This window comes from Pelodiscus sinensis, chromosome 8, assembly GCF_052426305.1.
Source record: "Pelodiscus sinensis isolate ZL-2025 chromosome 8, ASM5242630v1, whole genome shotgun sequence".
NCBI classification, from domain to species: domain Eukaryota; kingdom Metazoa; phylum Chordata; order Testudines; family Trionychidae; genus Pelodiscus; species Pelodiscus sinensis.
The window spans coordinates 51,418,080-51,441,160 of record NC_143059.1 but is presented as its reverse complement, the minus strand read 5'-3'; the positions used below and the strand labels follow the sequence as shown (position 1 = coordinate 51,441,160).

General features: G+C 40.1%; 1 protein-coding gene across 2 annotated transcripts in view; it reads left to right on the top strand.

Moving 5' to 3' along the window:
* The window catches only part of DOCK1 (dedicator of cytokinesis 1), a 567,625-nt gene that overhangs the window by 66,695 nt on the left and 477,849 nt on the right, over positions 1 to 23,081 (top strand). For both annotated transcript variants that reach the window (XM_075935276.2, XM_075935277.2), the window contains exons 3-7: positions 2,053 to 2,093; positions 5,140 to 5,195; positions 6,341 to 6,437; positions 13,754 to 13,902; positions 21,939 to 22,074. In XM_075935276.2, coding sequence (XP_075791391.2) covers positions 2,053 to 2,093; positions 5,140 to 5,195; positions 6,341 to 6,437; positions 13,754 to 13,902; positions 21,939 to 22,074 — 479 coding nt within the window. The remainder of the gene's footprint in view (positions 1 to 2,052; positions 2,094 to 5,139; positions 5,196 to 6,340; positions 6,438 to 13,753; positions 13,903 to 21,938; positions 22,075 to 23,081) is intronic.

Sequence of the window (23,081 nt, the reverse complement as noted above, 5' to 3'; positions counted from 1 at the left end):
TTGTACGAATCATTTTAACAGTTACATACCAAAACTGGTCAGTCATGTCCTGGACTCTTCCTCCAATGCTGAGCAGTCTGCAGTCTAAGCCTACTAGCCAGAGTGGAAAGATACCTGTGGTACATCTCTGTTCTATACTTAGCTCTTTAGTATATCTCATTTGTCTTTCCCTTTCTGCTCCACCCCCCTCCCTTCACAAACCCATCCATACGTAGGGTTAGGAAATGCTTATAGGCCCCAGATAACTAGAATGTGATGATTCCTAGTCACAGACCTTGAGAGAGAGGAGTAGGAGACAGTGCTTGGGTAAGAAGTCAAAATCTCCCGCAAACTGTTGAGAAAGGGAAGGGCAGTGAGTTTCCTTCTAGTATCCTCTTTCTGGGCCATGCTTCTGAGTTTCATTTTAATGTCTACCCCAGATTAATACATTTCTGCATTTTGAAGCCCCTCTGAATCTCTGCTGCAAGATCGAAAGAGTATCTGTTCCTTCCCTTCATTCTCCCATGCTTAGCCTCCTGGCGACTAGAAAAGGGAATTGACTGGTGGTGGTGCTGTTCTGCTTCTGTCCCCTTCCCTCTGCTAACTTTTCTCTTTTCCATTTGTTGAACTGTGGGGAAGATAAGTTTAAGGCTGGGCAGCTATACGTAGTACTTGCTTGCACATCAGTCTGTCCGCATGAGCTCTTTGACGTTATTGCAACAGTTCGTGAGGTAGATTTGTACCAATCCCCAAGGAAATCTTTTGCTGTCCTTCTAAAACAGTGGAAAGCAGCACCATTTTACTGTGAGTTCTCAAAGACAGAAGTCAGAGTACAAGAGAACCAAGATGGACACAAACTGAAATACAGGATAGTCATAAAGCAGGTTTGCAAGCCAAGTTGTACTGAAATGAGGACAGTGTGCATGAGAGATGCTTGCTGATCTGCCTGGCACAGCACCTTCTTTGGGAGTGAATGACTGTATTGTGGGATTTTTTAATTAAACAGTGACAAAGAAACAGAATGATCTCCAAAACAATAAAAGCTGTAATGCTGATTGCTTGCAGATGTGTGGTGAACTGGGGGCACAATAAATGAGAGATTACCTCCATATTTTCCTGGCATGCCACCTGCCTCTCTGATTGTGAGAAATGTCTTTGCTGGATTGGAATGATTGCACTACAATAGAATTGTCCAGGGAAAAGCTGGAATGCCAGTGTCTTTGCTGGTTGGCATTGAACTGGGGCTTCAGGCCCCTTAACATTGAGAACTCTCGAGAACCAACAGAAATTTTACTTTTCAAAGGCAAAACACAAATTCCCCAAAAGCTTCTCCATTTAAATATCTGTTCAGTCATTACAGAATGTCATCACAGGTTTTGTGGTTGTTGTTGTTGTTGTTGTTGGACCCCTAAGCAGTTACTCTTCATGGACTGCTCTGTAGTTTCTGTCTTGTTGACTCCATGGTTTAATTAGCAGTAGGTAACACTCTTCCTTTTGACACACTGATGAACTAATACCCCGGTATGTTGCTCGGGGGCACCTTGTGAATAATTTAAGTAACACATGTGATCTGGTTTTCTGTTCATGGATAATTCATGGACTTTGATTTTTCTAATTGTTTACTTGAAGTTGTTCTGATACGTTATGAAAACATATTTCAGCCAGTAGTTTGTTCTGCCAGTCGATCTGCTTCATCTGTTTTTTTTTTTTTGCCTGTTTATTGTTCCTGGTGTGTGAATAGCATTCTAAATTGCATGGTATTGTTCCCTGATGTGATGACAAAGGGCTGATCTACATCAAAGAATTAGTGTTGGTTTAGTTAAATCAATTTTAAAGTAAACTGGTTAAACTGTTGAAAACTTCTGATGTACATGCATTTAAAATGGATTAACTTGTTTTAGGAATTACCACTTTCAGGAAAACTGATTTGAGTAAGCTATCAATTTTATGGAAAACTGAAATTCAGTGAGAAATTCAGTGAGAATTTTTTGTAGGAAAAAAAGCTAACATATTATCCATTTCTAAAGGCGAATCTGTTGCAGAATTAATAAACTTTTCATAACTTTATTCTAGGCTGGTACAGAGGTTATACATTAAGAAAAAAATCTAAAAAGGTAAGCGTTCTATTCCAGAGTTACAAATTCACTTTCTCTTGTAACATGTTTATAAGAAAAATTTATGTCAAATTCATTTTTATACTGGAACTTTATTAAAAAGTCAACCAAGAACTTTAATAAAACTTAAAATCTAGTTGATCTGTTAAATACTGATGTTAGATTCATGTTCTGTTAAAGACTGAATTACTCATAAAATACAATTGCATCTTACAAAGTGATAGCATTGTGATTTTCAGCCATTCTTTGTGAAAAATGGAGTAATCTTGCTTTCTGCAGAGCAATTTTGCCTTGTTGTTGGCTTGAAGTCAGCATAAAATGTCCGTTGAGACATTCCAAAACAAAAAAGGAAACAGATGAACTATTGCCTTTATTGTTGAATTTTAATTTTTGGGGTGTGAGTGTTATTTTATAATACTTAACCAGAACTAAAGATTATTGTTTTGATTTTGGCCTTTTAAAATAAAAGTATTTAGAAATACATATTTGCATACAGAAATGACTTTGGAGATGCTTTCATTTACATAGTCTTCTGCATGTCTAAAAGTAACAAAAGTAATTACATATTGAATTCTGTGGTAGACCTCTCTCATTTCCTAATCAATCCTCCTTTTGGTTTTCTATTCCGTTTTGTTGTTTTTCTTTTGGGGTAATACATTAAATTCTTTTGAAGTAAAACTTCAAGAATGTACGTCACTAAATTCTAAGTGGTGTGTATTTATGTTGACTGAAATTAATTCTAAGTGCTAGTATATTGATCTGCGTACTGCTAAATGTAGCAAGTCCTAAAAAGTGTCTTTTGTTTTGAAAGATCTTACTGCTTTGAGAGAGAGAGAGAGAGAGTGTCACTACATTTAAAATGGAGAATTCCTGTAAAATTATTTTTAATTGGGTGTGGTGGAAACACACCTGTCCTAAATGAATCTAATGCATCTTGACTGATTGTATTGCTCCATGTAGAAAAGCTCCTCAAAGCTGACAAATGTTAATAACTGTGTATTCTTACTCTTATTTTCTTTCTCATTCCATTTCCACCTCTCTGCTTTCATAAGGATTGGAGCTAAGTAGTAGTGAGAGAACTTCTATTACAATCCCCTGGTCTTTCTGCTTCCTTTCCTGTCTTGGCTTGTGTCCAGATTTTGCAGCTGAACCTTTTCTTGCTTGCACACAACATCCTTCATCTCCTGAGACTCTTCTCTGACCAGTGTCTCTTGGTTGTTCCTCTGGTACTTGGCATTTTCTCCTGCTTTGTGTGGTTTCTTCAACACTGTTGATCACTCCTTCTCTCCCATCCCTTTTGTGTACTGAATGTATTGTGTATTCAAAGGATTGAGATGGAGGTTAAAGAGAAAGTTAACTACTCAAGGCTGTAACTTGGCTTCCTCAGTTAAAATAACTTGTGTTGGGGTTATGTTAAAGTGGCACCAGCCTGTTAAAAGGTAATGTTAGTATGTGTGTGGTTATAGCATTTTATAGCTTTTACACAAAATTAAGTTCAGTTGTGCTTCTTTACCTTTGGATACATCTGCAGTGTAGTGCTATTTGGGATATCAGAGGTATCCTGAAATAGCTATATTGTGTTTTAACAGCTCGCCTGTTATTTCACAATAGATCAGACTCGCTGTTCTGATGTTCTTGTAACCCTCGTTCTATGAAGATTAAGGGACATTTTGGAATAGTAGGTTATTTCAAACACAGCACCAAATTATGAAATAAATTATTTTGAAATTGACTTGAAGTAAGCTATGCAATTTGTGTATTTGAGAGCTATTCTAGGTAACTGGAAAATTTGCTAAGTTAAATAAAATCTGTCCATTGTTGTTAGTGTTGCTATGGAGTAAGATCTGAAAGGTATCTTTGAAGTTTGTGTGTTTTATAATCTCAAAATGCCTACTTGTTTTTGTACGATAAGGCAAGCTATTTGACCACTACTTTTAAAAGTTGAGGTATGGGAAATGTATCATTTTATCCTGGTTTGGGAGCATTTGTTGACTTTCAAATTAGATTTTAAATGGTTATGTCCTACTTCTAAGCTCTGTAGTTGGGGAGGGAATAACAATTCACATTTAAGGTGTATTTGTTTCAGGCTAGCAGCAAACGTCCAGCAGAAATCTTTCCAAATATCCCCCATTTAAATGTGAATTCCTTGCAAGGATAGAATAGGCTGCTGAGTGTGGAGTATATGTGTTTACTGCTTCCTCTTGCAAGGTGACCAAGTCAGGTAACCAAAAGTCACATTCAACACTAATATAGTAGTTCCTATAATAGGGAGTCTATTCTGGCAGACAGGGAAGACCAAGGTCAGCAGGAGATAACTTTAGGGAGCAGAAGTAGAATCCTCAGCTGGGAGAGACTTACAAATAGGACAGGTAGCAGGACTTGGGTTTGGGAAGGAACCATGAGGTCTGTGAAGCATGTCTACACTAGGAAATTATTTCAAAATAACTAAACTTGAAATAACTCCTGAAATAGCTATTTTGAAATTAACATTATTCCCCAAGGAAAACTGGAGTACAGATTTCGAAATAACCAGCTGGTTATTTTGGAATAACGGGCTTGGCATTGTAGACTTTGTTTTTCTCATTTTGAAAAAAGTGGGGGGAGGTTATTATGAAATAACTCCCTTATGTAGACCAGGACTGAGCAAAGATTTGTGTTGAGTTGAGTTAAACTATTTTTGTTAATGAACTAGACCTAGAGAGGGGATGTGAGTTAGCCTGTGAGCCGCAGGGAACCTGAGGCAATAGATACACAAGCAGACGTGCATCTCCTTACAGGCTTCTGTACTTTAACCAAGGAGCTATCTCTGCTGTTTAATGTAGTTTTGTAAAGATAATATATAGTTAGGAACATAATAAAAGTTTTAAAATATACATGCAAAATCAAATCCAGGTCTTGGACATTCATAAAATAGCTTTTCTATTTGATGCTGTTAAATAAAGTATGAAAAATTCTATGCAGATCAGAGTGTGGCTGTTCGTTAGATACTATTCTGTAATGTATGGTTACTCATTAAAAAAAACCTAACCATTTTTTCCCCCTAAAGGGCATATTTCCTGCTTCCTATATACAGCTTAAAGAAGCAATAGTTGAAGGGAAAGGGTGAGTTGACACTTGAAGTTTAATGGAATAAAATGCTTATATGTGGAAATTTAATTTCTGTGCTTTTATGCAATAGGCTAATACCTCATTTCTTTTTGGCTAATGAAAGGATGTGCTGGACACCCCAGAATTGATTCATGGGATCTTAGAGTGAAAAGTGAACTATTATGAGCAAATGCCTGATCTCCTGTGTATCATAGGCCATAGAATTTCAACCATTGATTAGTGAATTGAGCATGATAGCTTTTAGTTTTGATTTAAATGCTCCAAGTGATGGAGAGTTTATCACATTCTTTCATAATCCACTTCCATGCTTAATAATTACTATGACTTTTCAGCAGTTGAGTCTCATTTCTAGTTCCATTGTTTCTGACTTCATTTTCCTGCCATTGGATCCTTTGCCTTGATCTGGTAGGCTAAAAATGACTCGGAGATCATATGCAGTCTCATTATAGGAACTGGTAGATGATGTTGAAATCAGTTATTGGCCTTTTCTTGAATAAGATAAGTAAATTTAGCTCCTCATTGTACATAATCTGTTGTTTATTGCCTTGCCGAGAAGCATTTCTATGAAAGATTATCATCTCCATTGGTGAATCTATTAAAGCTCATAACGTATACAAGATTGTTTGAAAAGGTATTTATGAAACAAAATTAATGATGAGTGGAAATGATGAATGACTAGCTAGATATGAACTTGGATGCAAAGAATTAAAATATTTCCTCCTTTTTGCCTGATCTTTTTTTAGCTCTCTTAAATATGTAAATGAAAAAAACTACTAATCATATGATTACTGCATAATGGCATCTTCCAGGTTGATTACAAAACTACCTCTAAGTGCTGCACTTTTGACATGCTAGGAGAGCTAACTGTTGTTCCATTCTCAGATGATGCACTATTTAAAAATAAGTCACTTAAAGGCACCAATGACTAAGACCCGCAAAACAGGTTTTTCCTGTGTAAAAATAGTATTTTACTAAAGTATCAATCATAAAAGCACGATCTGATACATACCACATAACTTGCTTTCCCACAGTGAATTTCCATAAAATATAATACACTAAGAAGAAAATAGTGTAACACATGTGGAATGTTATTTGTGGAAATAATGTTACTATTTGTGGAAATAATATTTTAACTTCAGACAGCATGAAACAGTCATACCCAGTGAGCTCCCACTGATTCAGGAAGTTACCACAACACTACGAGAATGGTCCAGAATATGGCGGCAGCTATATGTTGTAAGTACAGAACACTAATATTTTTTCTTTATTTACAGTATTCTGGGCTTTTTAGCTTGGGTGGATGGAAGAAGAAAATACCAGATACTTAAAAAATTAGGAATAGTAGAATGTAAGTTATAGTGAGTCTATTTAACCAAAGTCACTCTTTCGTTAATCTTCTTCTCCCAAAGTAGCTCTGAAATTTTTCAGTGCAATTTTTGGGCTTCTGTAACAAAGGAACCTTGAGATTCAGGTGTTTGGCATATAGTTGCATATGCTGACAAATTATGAAAGCTGTGGGCTTGATATGCAGGATAAGGGATTTGGAGATCCGATCTTGGTATAGCAGTGTCCAGTGCCTTGTGTTCTTATAAGACAATGACATGCAATAAAAGCTGAAAAATGATGCAATATGATTTAGTAACATGCCTGCCTGTAATTTCAGTTCCCATACTAAGGGGTAGTGATAAAAGCAGGTTTTTAGCTATGTTGTAGAGTTGTGTAGACTGGATCAGATTTTTTTTTTTTATTTTTAGCTTTCAAAGTCAGAGAAATTTTGGGGCCTATCAAAATTTTAATTGATATTCTGTTCCAATTAACATAAATTCATAATAATAATAATATTATTATATACAGATGCATAGTGTTTACTGACTAGATCTTCCTTCAGATTAGGCTCTTTAAATTTGCAGATGACTCAGACCTAAAGTTTTAGTTAGGATTTGATCATACTAAAATATCCAAACTATATCTCCTAAGATTTCAGCAATGGTATAACTGTCCTGGAATTTTCACCATTTTCAGATGGAATTTCATTTGATGTCCAAAAAGAAATCGGAAAATAGTCTCCATTCTGGACTGGGATCTGACTTGGATCCTGAAAAACAAGGACAGATTTGGAATCAGGGATTCAAATTTGAAGTCTGTTTTCCCCTAAACTTAAAAAATGGGTTGTGTTGAGTGTTCCAGTTTTGGCCCAGATAACTTTATTGTAGGACTGTCAATTAATTGCAGTTAACTTATGCAATTAACTAAAAAAAAATCATGATTAATTGCAGTTTTAATCACATTGCTAAACAATATAATACTAATTTAAATTTATAAAATATTTTTGGATGTTCCTCTTCATTTTCAAATCTATTGATTTCTATTGCCTCACAAATACAAGGTGTACTGTGCTTACCTTATATTATTTTTAACTAGCTGGAGTTACCCGGAGTAGCTCGGTCCTGCTCCTTGCTGGCCCATTCGTACACCCCCCCCCCTCCCCAGCCCTGCTTCCCACCGGCTGTGCCTCCCCCGATCTCCCCCAGCCAGCCCCACTGCCCTGACCCTCCCCCCCCCCCCCCCCCCGACCAGCTCTGCTTCCCAGCCTCCCAATTCCTCCTGGCCAGCCCCGCTCCCCTCTCCTTCCCTCCCCTCCCGGCCGGTTCCTCCCCCCCCCCCCCCATCAAGTATGGCCGTTTTTTTTTTTTTTTTAAAGACTACCTAGTAACTGTAGACGCGGGGGGCAGGGCGGATGCCTGAACCATTTTGTGCGTGGGGGTGGGGTGAGTCCTGGATGGCGCTTTGAGGCCACAGGTGGCGGGCACATGACCTAGGATGGTTGGGGTAGCCCCTGCAGCACAGCACGGCAGGTTATTTTTTATTTTTACAGGTTGAGCACTGTAAAAATGGTAAAATAAATAGTATTTTTCAGTTCACTTTACAAGTACCATAATACAATCTCTTTATTGTGAAAGTGCAACTAACACATGTTACTTTTTTTTACATAACTACACTCAAAACCAAAACAGTGTAAAACAAGACAAGTCCATTCAGTCCTATTTCTTGTCAAGCCAATCTCTGAGATGAACGTGTTTGTTTACATTTATGGGAGATAGTGCCTGCAGGCTTCTTATTTACAGTGTCACCTGAAAGTGAGAACAGGCATTTGCATGCACTTTTGTAGCCAAACATTGCAAAGTATTTATGTGCCAGATATGCTAAACATTAGTATGTCACTTCATGCTTCGGCCATCATTCCAGATGTTTCCATGTTTATGAGATCATTAAAAATAATGTATGTATTAATTTTTTACTGAATTTCTTGGGGGGAGAATAGTATGTCTTCTGTTTTTTTTTGTATCTGCATTCTGCAATACATGTATATTTCATGTTCTAGTGCATGTTGTTAATATTAAGAACACTTACACAGCAGATTTGACAAAATAGAAAGAAGGTACCAATGTGAGATTTCTAAAGACAGCTATAGTACTCAACCTAAGGTATAAGAATCTGAATTGTCTTCCAAAATCTGCTTTCAGAAGTCTAAAAGACTTCAGAAGTCTAAAAGAGCAACACTCTGATGAGAAAACTATAGCACCCAAACCACCAAAAAAAGAAAATCAGCCATTTGCAGGAGGTATCTTTTTTAGAGAATGAAGATCAACATGCATCGGTTTGCAGTTCTTTGGATCATTATTGAGCAAAACCTGTCATCAGTGTGGACACGTGTCTTCTAGAATGGTGGTTGAAGCATCAAGGGAAATATGAATCTTTAGTGCATGTGGCACATAACTTTCCAACTCTCACTTTCAGGTTGCATTGTAAACAAGAAATGGACAACATTATTTTCTGTGGAGGTAAACAAACTTGTTTGTTTGAGCAATTAACTCAACAAGAAGTCGGGCCGAGTGGACTTGTAGTCTATTAAGTTATACATTGTTTTATTTTTGAATAACATTATTTTGTACATAATTCTATGTTTTAAGTTTAACTTCTGTGAAAAAAAGATTGAACTAGAGTACTTGTGTTAGGCGAATTGAAAAATACTATTTTTTCGACAACACAAATATTTATAATAAAAAATAAACCTAGTAAACAATATGTTCTGTGTTGTAATGGAAATCGGTATATTTGAAAATGTTAAGACCTACAAAATATTTAAATAAATGGCAGTCTATAATTGTTTAACAGTGCAATTAATCATGATTACTTTTTGTAATCGCACAATTAATTGTAATTTTTAATGTCTTTACAGCCCTACTTGCAACAGTAAGAGTAATATAATATAATATAATATTTTGAAAGTTAACATAATCGCTGCCTCATCCTGGACGGTGTTACCATGACACTAGAATAATGGAAAGAAACAGTACTATTTTCTATTATGTTATAGATGCAATAGTTAGACATCTCATAATGGATGTTTCAAGGCTAAACCATTGTTAAATTGTTTGCAGTCTTCACAATGAAGGGACTATAGAACTGTAAAGTTGTACAGGATCTAGAAGTTTGTTACGTACTTGAGTGGTCAGGTAATGAAAGATCACTATTGTAATAGTCATGTTTAAGGGAGAGAGATTTAAGATTCTAATGGGAAATTCAGATAACTGAGATTAATTTTTCTGGGGGTTAAGGTTTTGCTTAAGGCATCCTTAAAATACATCAGTGTGAAACATTTTGGCATATAAAATACCAATGGCCAAAACTAAATTACTTTGTTTGATTAGCACAGATTTAAAATTTTCAGTCTGGGTTCCATTCATATGCTTAAATTCTAAGTGAAAAGTTAATGCTCATTAATAAACCAATATATTAATCTCTCTCTCTGACTGACATGGGCAACATTTTTTTAAATTCCACAGCTGTGTTTTGTGCCTGCTTGTTTCTTATTACATAATACATATTAGGCCTCCCTGGTCTGGCATCCTCGGGATCTGACAATCCCAGATGAGGGATTTTTCTGGAGCAAGGGAGGTCATTTCTGGCCCCCCCTCCCACAGCTCCCCCAGATCTGGCCTGGCTGCCATCTGAAGTCTGCTGCTATTCCGGCTGCCCTGCTGGCCCCAGCAGGCTTGCTGGGCCGCCCAACTGGAGCATGCCGGGCTCCTGGCCCTTCACAGAGGCTCTCTGGTCCTGAGCCTGGACTGTGTGTGTTTCCGGACCAGAGAGTCCCAGTTGAGAGAAGTTCAGCCTGTAGCATCTTACCAATGTTCAGCAGTAAACATTAATTGTCCATCAAATTAACTGAAAAAGTACAAGCTTGGAGTTAGCTGTGGATATTTTATGATGATCTAGGCAGTTTCATATAGTCTGATTCAGGTAAAAAAAAATATGGCTGAAATGTAAACAATATTATTGTAGTCTAATGCCACATTAGTGGAGATACAGCATCTCAATGCTTTTAGTTTAAAGTCACTTCAAATGTAAGATTAGCAAACCCATCTTCTTTATAGAAAATGGGAAATTTCCATTTGAAAGTATATGTGCTTTACAATTTGATGCAAAATTTCTGGGTGTCATGAACAGATGTATGAAATGTATATTATGTGACTTCTGTTTCTGTGGCAAAAGTAAAGTGAGTATTCAACAAAAATAAGATTTTGAGAACACAGAGAGATGAGAACATGGGAAAAATGAAGGATAAGGACAAATGACCACTTGAGTGCGGTAATGGGCATATCTTACATAAAAGGACATTTTAAAGAAGCTGGAAACATTGACTATTATAGAATCTGATCCAAAATCCACTGCATTTAGTGGAAGTGTTCTGATTGACTTCCACGGGTTTTGGATGAGGCCCACAAAAGAGAGGGAAGGAGATACAAAAAGTATTATGTTGGAAGTGAATGAGAGGATGTAATATGATGCAGTTGGGGCAAAAGAGAGCAAAAATCTTAGATGCAAGTGGAAATTTGATGCAATACTAAATGTTTTCTGATGTGAGAGAAAGATGTGTGGGCCAGGACATGAAAGGAATGTAATGTGAAAGGGGCAGAATTGGGTAGAACAACTAGCGGGAACAGAGTGTGACATGACCCTAGGACCTCCTACAGGCTGTCTCCTTCATACCCAGTAACTTTCCAGACTCTCCTTGAACCCCTAAAACTGCTCATTCCATACTCTGATCCCAGTGGCTTCCCTATTTCCTACCTAAATTAAGTGAGGATTAGAGTTTCCCTCAACCCTGTTTCCATTGCTTGGGAGCACTCTGGAGAGGGAAATTGGGAATTCTTTTTCAACTTTGGCACACACATGGAGCTGCAGATAACATGGCATATGAGGTGGTTGCCAAGGTGGGGGCGTAGGAGGAGGAAGTAGACCAGAAACTCCTTCCTACTCATTTATACTTCTCTCACGCCAGTGAATCTTTTGAAGAAGGGCTCCTAACATATGAAGAACTAATTCTTATATTTAATGTATAGCATCTCTTTCATGTGAACCACCAGTCTGTAGAACGAGTATCTGAACTACTAAACATACTGCATGCCTCTTAAATTCAGAACCTGGGCAGGTGGCACCTCTAGTGCTGACTACTTCTCCTCTCTTTAAATATATCATGCTCTCTTTTCTAAGACTGGGTAGGTTGATACTTGTTTTCTGCCAAATGCCAGCTCTGCGCCGATGGAAATAGAAACTTCATGTGCAGCCACTGCCAGAGAGTGTTCCTTGATAGAATTGGCCTAATTTCTCATCTTTGCACTCCTCAGTTGTAGGTGTCCAAGGGGAAATCTTACTTGAGTCGAGAGAGCCGAGAGAGAGAAAGATTAGAGAAAGTGTTAATTCTCTCTCAAATGTGGAGTTCCATTTCCCTGTCCCCTGCTTTCTACCTTTTCCCTTCCCCAAAAAATTTACACTGATCTGAGGTACTGGATAGCTTATACTCAGTTTTCAAGTAGACGGATTCAAGAAGTGATCTCTTGTGATCCTAGAGCACTGTATACTGGTATTCTATATTATTATAGCTTTTCTTCTATAGCAGAACAAATCCATCCCTCTCAGCCTAGAGAATTATACAGTACTAAGTCTAGACTGCCTCCTCTTGTGCAAGAGAATATGCAATTGAGGTGAAGCGGTGAATATCTCTGCGCCTCATTTTCATACTTAATGAGCCACCATTTTTGCGCAAGAGGGGGCAGTCTAGGCATAGCCTACAGGTTGGACCTTACAAAATTGGGACTCCCTCATCTGGCAACATCCGTGGTCTGGGAGACCACAGGTGTTCCTGGACCAGGGAGCCCTGGCTGACAAGAGGACTGGAAGTTCAGAGCCTAGCAGAGCTGAAGCTAGGACTGGGGCCAGAGCCCTGGTAGCGCAGCAGGGGCTATGGCAGCCCAAGTAACAGGGCCAGGGACGTCGCAGTCTCAGCAGCTCCAGTAGCGGAGATGGGGGCAGGGAAGCGGCAGCCTTGATAATGGGGCTGGTACTGGGATAGTCCGGGATGCTGGGGCTGCAGCAGCCTGGCAGGAGGCGGGGACAGCTTTTGTTGCAGCTGGAGAAGGAAGGTGGCCTGGTGAGCAGAGGACCTCCTATGGTCCAGCAAATTCCCTCGTTTAGGACTGGTCAGATCCCTAGGCTACGGATAGGCATGTTAAGTAGTGATTAATTTGCTAGTTGAGTAGTCGATGGAATTTCCATTGACTACTCGACTAGTCAGTAAGCACTTCTGCGTTCCGCTTTTGAAATGTACAAGAGCCCAAACAATCCCCTGCTGGCCTCAGGCTCCATGTGAGTGCTTCTGCTTTGAAACGTTACCGCTGGGAATCCTTGTACATTTCAAAGCTTGCATGCAGCGTGGAGCTCAGAGTCAGCTGCCAGCGGCTCTGCCTGATTCTGGGCTTTACCTGGCATTTCAAAGCGGTAGCGTCACATGGAACCTGGGGTTAGCTGGGAAGTCCCCAGCTGATCCCTGGCTCCATTCTGTGCTGCCACTTTGAAATGCCGCGAGGAGTCTGACACCGGGCTCCCCATGGCATTCAAAGCGGCAGCGCTGCATGGAGCAGCTGACCCTAGGCTTCATGGGGTGCTGCCATTTTTAAGTACCCCCTCTATCTGATAGAGCCAGCAAGGGAAGGGGGGAAGTGATTTGTTGACTATCCTGTTGATAAGCATTTGCTTATTGGATAATCAACTAGTTGACTAGTCCTTTACATCCTTAGTGCTGGACCAAAGAGTTCCAACCTGTGTTATAATGTTCTTTAATACCAAGGTGTCCTTTCCCAAATTATTCCTCTAATGTCTATACTGTCTGTCTGTCTTTTTGAATTCTGTGTGATTTCTGGTCTGTGGAAAGACACCATAAAAACAAATAAGATGTTTTAATCCTGAAGCATTCACTATATTGAGTAAATATACTGGTCCCAGAGTGCTTGGAACCCAACAATTCCTGTTGAGACAGCTGCATGCTCAGCATTGTTGGCTTGGATTTTGGTGCCTTGCTTTAATATCTGGTTTTGAATCTCACGGCCCATTTTTTTCTTTTGTCATAAAAAACCTCTAAAATGTGCTTTTTTTATGTATGCTTTCAAAATAACATTTACAGTCTTGTTCAACCATTTTTTCCCAAACAGCAAGATAACAGAGACATGTTCCACAGTGTACGGCACATGATATATGATCTTATTGAATGGAGATCACAGATACTTTCTGGAACTCTACCTCAAGATGAGCTCAAGGAATTGAAGAAAAAAGTGACTGCCAAAATAGATTATGGAAACAGGTTTGTGGTGACTACTTCATAGTATGTGCTTGTTGAGGGCAAGGGGGAGGGGAAATCAGCCTTGTCATGTGTATTATATAGCAGTTGAAAGGCATCACATATATAGGAAGAAAGAATTTTTGTAAAGAAAGTAGTACTTGTGGTTGTATTTTAAGTAGCAAAGTGGGAAAAATTGCACTATAACAGCATTTTAATATAATACAAATTATAATTTGTGTACTAGAATCTGTTAAGTAACTTTCTGTTACTAATAAAACTTTGGGACACCATCAGTTTAATGTCAGATTAAAGCTATGATTTTTCCGAGGTTAGATCAAAGGTCTAAATGTTCCTGTCTTTCAAAACCCTTTACCAGTTCCGCATGAACTGTTGCTGCCTCTCTAACACCAGCAGTAGTTTACACTCTGAACTTATTTTTGCTCTCACACCATGCTAGAGGATTTATCTGGGAAATGTGGAGTATCTCATTGTGCTGTTGCTTGTGTAGTACTTAGCTTGTACTATACTATAAATAGGTTATTATGTTTCATAAGCATTTGTATTCAACTAGAAGATGATAAAACCCAGAAATTGCATCCAATGAATGACCAGTGTTGCAATGAGGCATGCATCAGATATGTCAGTAACTTAGATGAAGTGAATTTTGATTTAAGACCAAACCTCCTGAAAATTATTTGGATGAAGGGAATGTTGTGTTTGAAAATTGAACTGGTCAACTGTAGATTAAATCATCCCATGGTAAGGAGGAATGCCTTACTACTTAGTTGTGGCATTAGTTTTTAATTGGAAATGAGGCATCTTGCCTTGCTTATGCAAAAAGGAAGCTGAGGAAAGTAGCTGATAAGTTAATATGAGATTATTGAACTCGTGGGGATGGAAGACTAAACAGCCTAACTTCAGTATAGTATGATTAGCTCATAAAAATTCAGCTATTTGTGTATGTAGATCCTGCAGTTTCCTTGTTTCTTCTACTACTTAGATATTGCAGGTTCTTCAGTTCTTGTGCTCATGTACTTTATCAGCAAAAATAGTGATTAAAAATCACTAACCTCATACAGAATAGTGGTAGAAATGTAGCCGTGTTAGTCTGGTGTAGCTGAAACAAAATACAGGTCTATGTAGCACTTTAAAGACTAACAAGATGGTTTATTAGATGATGAGCTTTCGTGGGCCAGACCCACTTCCTCAGATCAAAAAACCTCATACAGTAAGTACATTTAGCATGTATAATCCACGATATAGTCTGTACCCAAGTTAGTTAACCAGATGTTGTTCCTATTATTTGTTTGGCTACTGTATTTTACCATCTGGCTAAGGAGTTGGTTAAAGTTACTCTGAATCACGTCCAGATGCTCAGTGCTCAACACAATGGAACATCTTGTACTGTGTCTTTTTATTCATCATGTTCTGATGGACTAATTAAGTGATCAGAACATTCCCTGTAGAGTCGAGGAGAGAATTCAATTTAAACTTTTGAGTAAATATGCACATTTAAAAGGGTGCAGTATATTTTTAGTGAAGCCATATATTGTGTTTTGCATAAAATGAAATAAAATGACAATTTTAAATATCCAGACATGAATGTATGATGAGTATTTTCTTAATATACAATTTCTGGATTTTAGGTACGTGCTTATTTTTCCCATTGTTTCCTGAAAGTAATCATAGGAATTAGGGATGTCAGATTGTAACTGACTAACCATTTAACTGATAAGCTAGACCAGTCCACACATGAAATCCACTTCCTTGACACTACAGCACAATTACACGATGGCCACATTTCTAACACCTTTCACTGGAAACCTACTGACCATTACACTTACCTACATACCTCTAGGTTTCATCCAAGATACATTTCCCAATCAATTGTTTACAGCCAACCCCTAAGGTACAACTGGATTTGCTCCACTCCCACAGACAGAGAGAAACACCTACAGGATCTATAACAAGCATTCTTAAAACTTAAATACGCATCCAGAGAAGTGAAAAAACAGATTGGCAGAGCCAGGCAAGTACCCAGATATCAGCTTCTTTAAGACAGGCCCAACAAAGAAGACAACAAAACTCCACTTGTCATCACCTACAGCCCCCAACTTAAACCCCTCCAGTGCATTATTAACAATCTACAACCTATCCTGGAAAATGACCCCTCACTCTCACAAGCCTATTGACAACCCCTTAACCTCAAACAAATTATTTCCAGGAACCATGCAGCAAACTTCCATCATACTCATCCAGGAACCCACCCCTGCAATCAACCCCAGTGCCAACTCTGTCTACCCATCTATACAACTGACATCATCACAGGACCTAACCACATAAGCCGTCACATCAGAGGCTCATATAACTTCACATCCACCAATGTGATTTATGCCATCAGGCGCTAGCAAAGCTCCTTTGCTATGTATATTGGCCAAACTGAACTGTCTCTGTGACAAAGGATTAATGGACACAAATGAGATATTCAAAATGGTAACACACAGAAACCTGTTGGGGAACATTTCAGCTTGTCCAGGCGCTCACTAATGGATGTAAAAGTGACTACAGTAAACTTCTGATAATCCGGCACCTTTAGGACCCAGGGGGTGCCAGATTATCAGATATGCCGGACTATCGGAAAGGGGGGCTATGAGGGGTGTGGGATGGGGGGCATGCCACCCGAGGCCCCCCATAACCTCCCCTTCTGATAGTCCGGCTGTGCCCCGGGGGTCCCTGATTTAGCCGCTGCTGGTCAGTTTCAGCAGAGGCTGAATCGGGGACGCCTGCAGCAGAGCAGCTGGAGTGCTGCTGGGTTCGTACGGTAGCGCCGACCTTTGGTGTGGCGAGACCAACCTGGCAGCACCCTAGCTGCTCTTGGGGACGCCTGGGGCAGAGCAGCTGGAGTGCTGCCGGGTTGGTCCGGCAGCGCTGCTCCTCGGTGCTACTGGACCAACCTGGAAGCACCCCAGCTGCTCTTCCCCAGGTGTCCCCAAGTCAGCCGCTGCTGAAACTGATCAGCGGCTGACTCCAGGAAGCCCGAGGCAGAGCTGCTCTGCTCCGGGCTTCCTGGAGTCAGCCGCTGATGAGTTTCAGCAGCGGCTGAATCAGGACGCCTGGGGCAGAGCAGCTGGGGGACTGCCGGGTTGGTCCCACAGTGCCGAGGAGCTGCGCTACTGAACCAACCCAGTAGCACCCCAGCTGCTCTGTCCCAGGTGTACCCAAGTCAGCTGCTGCTGAAACTGACCAGAGGCTGATTCCAGGAGTCAGCCGCTGGTCAGTTTCAGCAGCGGCTGAATCGGGGACAGCTGGGGTGCTGCTGGGTTGGTCCCGCAGCCCCAAGGGGCAGCGCTACGGGACCTACCCAGCAGCACTCCAGCTGCTCTGCCCCCGGCTTCTCCGATTCAGCCGCTGGTCAGTTTTAGCAGCAGCTGAATTGGGGAAGCTGGGGCAGAGCAGCTGCAATGGTCCGGCTGCCCGGAGCACTTCCGGGTTCCTGATGGTGCCTGACCATCGGCGTTTTACTGTATACTATTTCAAAGCAATTTCAAAAGCAAGCTGGAGAGAGAAGCTGTAGAACTTGTTTTCATTTACAAGTTTGACACCTTGAATAGAGGTTTAAACAAAGACCTCACTGGATGGGCTGCTACACTCCAGACCCTAATGACATAAAAAGCTAAGCACTGGGTACTTAGAATACTTAGAGCCCAGTCTATTAGTCTCATTTAGCACGGACACACTAACTGGCATAATTCCCCCCCCTCCTTTCCCGCTCCTTCCCCTCTCTTTTTCTGCTATTTATTTGTACCCTGGACCGCTTAACTCCATTCATCTGAAGAAGTGGGCTGTGCCCATGAACGCTCATGATACCATCTACATTTTTTGTTAGTCTCTAAGGTGCTGCAGGACTATTTGCTGTTTTTTTAAGTTTTTTCAGTTACAGACTAAACATGGCTACCCCTCTGAAACTGATTCATATCGGTTAACAATGTCGGTGACACTCAGGTGGCTCCTGGGGAGGTGGCTTCACTGCAGCAGGGCAGCAAAGCCTCCTCCCTGCATGCCAGCTGGGCAAGGGCTGCCCACTCACCTCCTAGGAACGGGGTTTCACTGAAGCAGTGATGCCTCCTCCCTTGGAGCCGAGTCAGTAGGGGCTGGTGGCTATGCTTCCCGGGAGGCTTGGGCTCTGCAATATAAAGCTTAGTAAGTATTTAAAGGTTTATAATCTAGAACCCACAGCGTGTAACCATGTATTCACCGAGATTTTTAGAAGTTGCACAGTTACCTATTTAACTTACTTCCCTATTAGGAATGGACTTAAATGAAGATAGGATCTTAATCTTATTGAGTTGTGATAACAAGCAACTTTCATTGTGGGTTTATGGAATTTTGCTTTTTTAAACTGGTTGATATGAGATTGAGACTGGATCAGTTTATTGTGTGTTTCAGTGGACATGTTTCTTTTCTGGGTTGAAAAGCTGATTGTAAACAAAATGAAACACTTGGGATCAACTCCCTAGTCATCAAGATTTTTTACAAATGTGATCTGTAAATTAAAGAGAAATGAAAAGATAAGTCAAATGAGCTCCTCATTTGATAGTTTGTGCCAATGGGTTTCCACTCTTGTTCTTAGTGATCAGGCTCTTCTACACATGGGATGGCTCCTGTGCTTTCCTTAGCTCTAGGCAGAAGTATTTGTTTCCTTACATGTCAGATAACTGGCTGGATAGGTAAGCCAGATATCTCTAGTGGCAGACTTCCGTAGCCATGGTTGTTTATATATCCTCTTGTTCTGTCTCCAGACCTAGTCTAGGAGTGTTTTTGTCCTCTCAGGGCAGGCAGAAGAGGATGCCATGGCCATAGGTGTGGAAGCAATGGCAGATGAGGATGCTGTGCTTGCTCTTTATCTCAGACTTCAAATGGAGAGCCCAGCTCCTCACCATGTACCCTTCTTAGGAGCTGAAGCCAGTCAGTGCATATTGCAAGGTTTCCTGTACTGTCCTCTTGCAATCCTACTGTCTTTAGCACTCCTGATCCACTCCAGGTCACAGAGTATTTCAAAGAGCCCACTGTCACAGATCTAACTGGAATCCAGGGAAGGGTTAAGCCTCTCATGCTTGGATGAAATCTAGTGACTCTGCTAATCTCTGGGTCTATAGGCATGTACTTAGGGTCAGACCTGCTGTCTGCATTTCATCCTCAGAGCTGGAACCTGCTGTCCTGTTGCTTAGCTCTTCTGGACTCAGTGCTGACCCTTTAGACATCCTCATATTTGAACAAATATTCCAGAGTTGCATTGCAAAGGTGGGAAGCTTCTGGCTTCCAGTGGAATTATCTCCAATGCATTTTACGCACAGGAGAGATCCAAGTCTAACACATTTGCTCTTTTAGTCATCTGCACAAACATTTCCCCACTGCCATACTATTGTGCACGTCTCCAGGACAGATGCAGCCTTTGCATCTGTTCTAGATCGGTCATCCTAGCTCCCACTTCTAGAAGTTTGGATGCTGCTCAGGACTTATATAAACTGAAATACCCATATAGACAACTACTTGAGGGAGATATTACTTTTCTGTACAGTAACTGCAGTTCTGAGATGTTCTGCCCCTAATAATGTGCCCCAACTGCTCTCCTTCCTTCCTTTTCAGTCCTTGCCTTAATAGCCTTTCATAGTTGAGAAGGTAGCATAGTGCCAACAGGTCCACCCGCTCCTATATGAACTTGAATCAGATCACAAGTATGTATAGGGCACTGATGTAGATCTTGCATGCCCAGTTACCAAAAATCTCAGATCAAAAGTCTGTGAGTTTGCACTTATCTGAAGTGCCATAGGGCCAAGACATCTCAAAGAACAGCAGTTACTGTATAGAAAAGTTACATCCCCTTTTCTTGGCCGTTCTTCTGGGCTCAGGAGAGCAGAGAGATCTTCCTACTTTACGCAGCCCCTGAATGCTGAGGTTCTGGAAATACAGCTGGAGTCAAAAGGCTAATCAGCCCTTTTTGTCTGGTGACATCCTGCTCAACCTCCCCAGTTGACCAGAAAACCCCGCCGATAACTTTGTGATGAAAGGACAGCTAAAACAAGAATCCACAGAAAAGGAAAGAGTAATTCTCTGAGGAGATTTGGAAGATTAAGATGTTTTCTCTTCTTCAAGGCCTTGGCCAAGATTGTTAGAGAGACTTAAAGGGATCTAAACTATATGTTCTTTACCCCTTGGTTTTATGAAAAGTTCTGGATCTGGAAAACAAATGAGCTTCTGAAAAGATAGACTGGGTGTATATAAAAATATTTCTGAAGAGTCTAACCTTTGATACTTGGATCCCACTGTCAGAAAATTTGGACTCTGCCTCAAGGAAAGATTAAAGGTCTTAAAGGTCAATCGGTAAAAAGGGAAATAAAAACAACCCAGGAAACTACAGACCAGTCAGTTTAACTTCTGTGCCAGGAAAGATAATGGAGCAAGTAATTAAGGAAATAATCTCCAATCACTTGGAAGATAATAAGGTAATAGGGAACAGCCAGCATGGATTTGTAAAGAACAAATCATGTCAAACCAATCTGATAGCTTTCTTTGATAGGATGACAAATCTTGTGGATAAGGAAGAAGTGGTGTATGTGGTATACGTAGTCTTTAGTAAGGCATTGGATACGGTCTCTCTTGATCTTCTTATCAATAAAACTAGGCAAATACAACTTAGATTGGGCTACTATAAGGTGGGCGCATAACTGGCTGGATAACCATTCCCAGAGAGTAGTTATTAACAGTTCACAATCCTGCTGGAAAGGAGTAACAAGTGGGGTTCCACAAGGGTCCATTTTGGAACCAGCTCTGTTCAAGATCTTCATCAACGATTTAGATATCAGCATAGATAGAGAGTACGCTTATTAAGTTTGCAGATGATACCAAGCTTGGAGGGGTTGCAACTGCTTTGGATGATAGGGTCATAAATATATAATTCAAAATGATCTGGGCAAATTGGAGAAATGGTCTGAGGTAAACAGGATGAAATTTAATAAAGACAAATGCAAAGTGCTCCACTTAGGGAGGAACAATCAATTTCACACATACAGAAAGGGAAGCGACTGTCTAGGAGGGAGTACAGCAGAAGGAGATCTAGGGGTTATAGTGGACCACAAGCTAAATGAGAGTCAACAGTTTTTTACATGATTCTACGATGCATTAACAGGTGTGATGTAAGCAAGACATGAGAAGTCATTCTTCTGCTCTACTCTGCGCTGATTAGGCCTCAATTGGAGTATTGTGTCCAGTTCTGGGCACCACGTTTCAAGAAAGATGTGGAGAAATTAGAGAAGGTTCAGAGAAGAGCAGCAAGAATGATTAAAAGTCTAGAGTACATGACCTATGAAGGAAGACTGGAAGAATTGGGCTTGTTTAGTTTGGAAAAGAGAAGATTGAGGAGGGACATGTTAGCAGTTTTCAGGTATCTAAAAGGGTGTCACAAGGAGGAGGGAGAAAACCTGTTCATCTTTGCCTCTGAGGATAGAACAAGAAGCAATGGGCTTAAACTGCAGCAAGGGAGGTTTAGGTTGGACATTAGGAAAAAGTTCCTAACTGTCAGGGTAGTTAAACACTGGAATAAGTTGCCCAGGGAGGTTGTGGAATCTCCATCTCTGGAGATATTTAAGAGTAGGTTAGATAAATGTCTAGCAGGGATAATCTAGACAGTACTGGGTCCTGCCATGAGGGCAGGGGACTGGCCTCCATGACCTCTCGAGGTCCCTTCCAGTCCTAGGATTCTGTGATTCTAGTATCTCCTTTGCTGGGTATTATAGCATTTGTTTCTATGGATTTGTGGATTTCTGAAGGAACATGGAACTGTTTGCCAAAGATGACTTTTTAAAAAGAAGCTAGAATGCATTTATTTGACAACCAATTTGTATACAATTACACTTAGTATGATTGTCCAGAACGTCAAACACTACAGCAGGAAAAGATTTTTCTTTCTGTATAAATTGGGTACTTGTGATAATATTCAACATTTTGCAATTCTTGCAGCTCTTTTATGCATAATAAGTTATCTGTAATATTTTTCATAGGATTCTTGATTTGGATCTGGTTGTAAGGGATGAAGATGGCAACATTTTAGATCCAGAACAGACTAGCACAATCAGCCTTTTTAGAGCTCATGAAATAGCTTCCAAGCAAGTTGAGGAAAGGCTACTAGAGGAAAAGGTGAGATACACTATATCTATTATCATTTTTAAATTAAAAATCATGTACACTAATGTCCAAAATAATGATTAAATACAATTAATGCAGGAATTTGGCTTAGACTTCTTTTTTTAGTCCATGAGGAATTCTGAAAAGTGTCAGCAATATATTGTGTAACTCATCTTATCTGGGCTTTATAACTTACCCATCTTTTTAGAAAATGCGTCCTATACTTCAGAAATGTAAACATTGATATAATATTATTCCAATACATTAATTAATTGATGGATTACTATGAGAGAGAACTACAAAGATGGCATGAATATTAATGGTGTTTTTCTTGAGGCTTAAGTTAGGATACTATGCTGTGGTTCAGATCGGTTAATATTTTAATTAGGATTTCATATGGCAACTGTATGCCGAGTTTAAAAAATGCACTGTGTCACCTGTGGCAAGGAAAAAGAGTCCTTCGGAACTGTATGCAAAGTAAAAAATTTTCAGAATTTAAACTTTTGCTTACAAAAAGTTATTTCTCCCAAAGAATCATCCAAATGCAAATAGTGAAATCTGCTCTTCCTGAGCTTGCATGTAAACAGCTTCATCATCTCTGCTGCTGCTCACTGGTTGGCCAAACAGAAGCAAAACGTATTTAACAAGGCTCTGGATAGGTTATGGAGCTGTTTAGAGTCATCTTCTAGTTGCTGTTGGGAAAGCTAGAAGCAGCAACCGTAGAGGCTGGCTTTAAAGTCATCCATTGTGAAGAAAAACTAAAAAATAAGAACTAGGGGAAAGGCAAATTAGCAATCCTGTCTTCTCCTCCTTCCTGCCTTACAGCCTATAGGAGGCCAGGGAATGAGTAGAATAGTGGAGACCGAAGGATAACGCCTCTGTTCTAGCCTACAAATTTGAAACTTGATCCTTTGCTCCATTCTGTTGTTTCGTTGGTAGCTAGAGACTATTACAATAGAGAGCTCCAAAGAGATGTTGGTGATGTGGAGCCTGGGAAGTAGGGTGTGGGGGCACCAGCC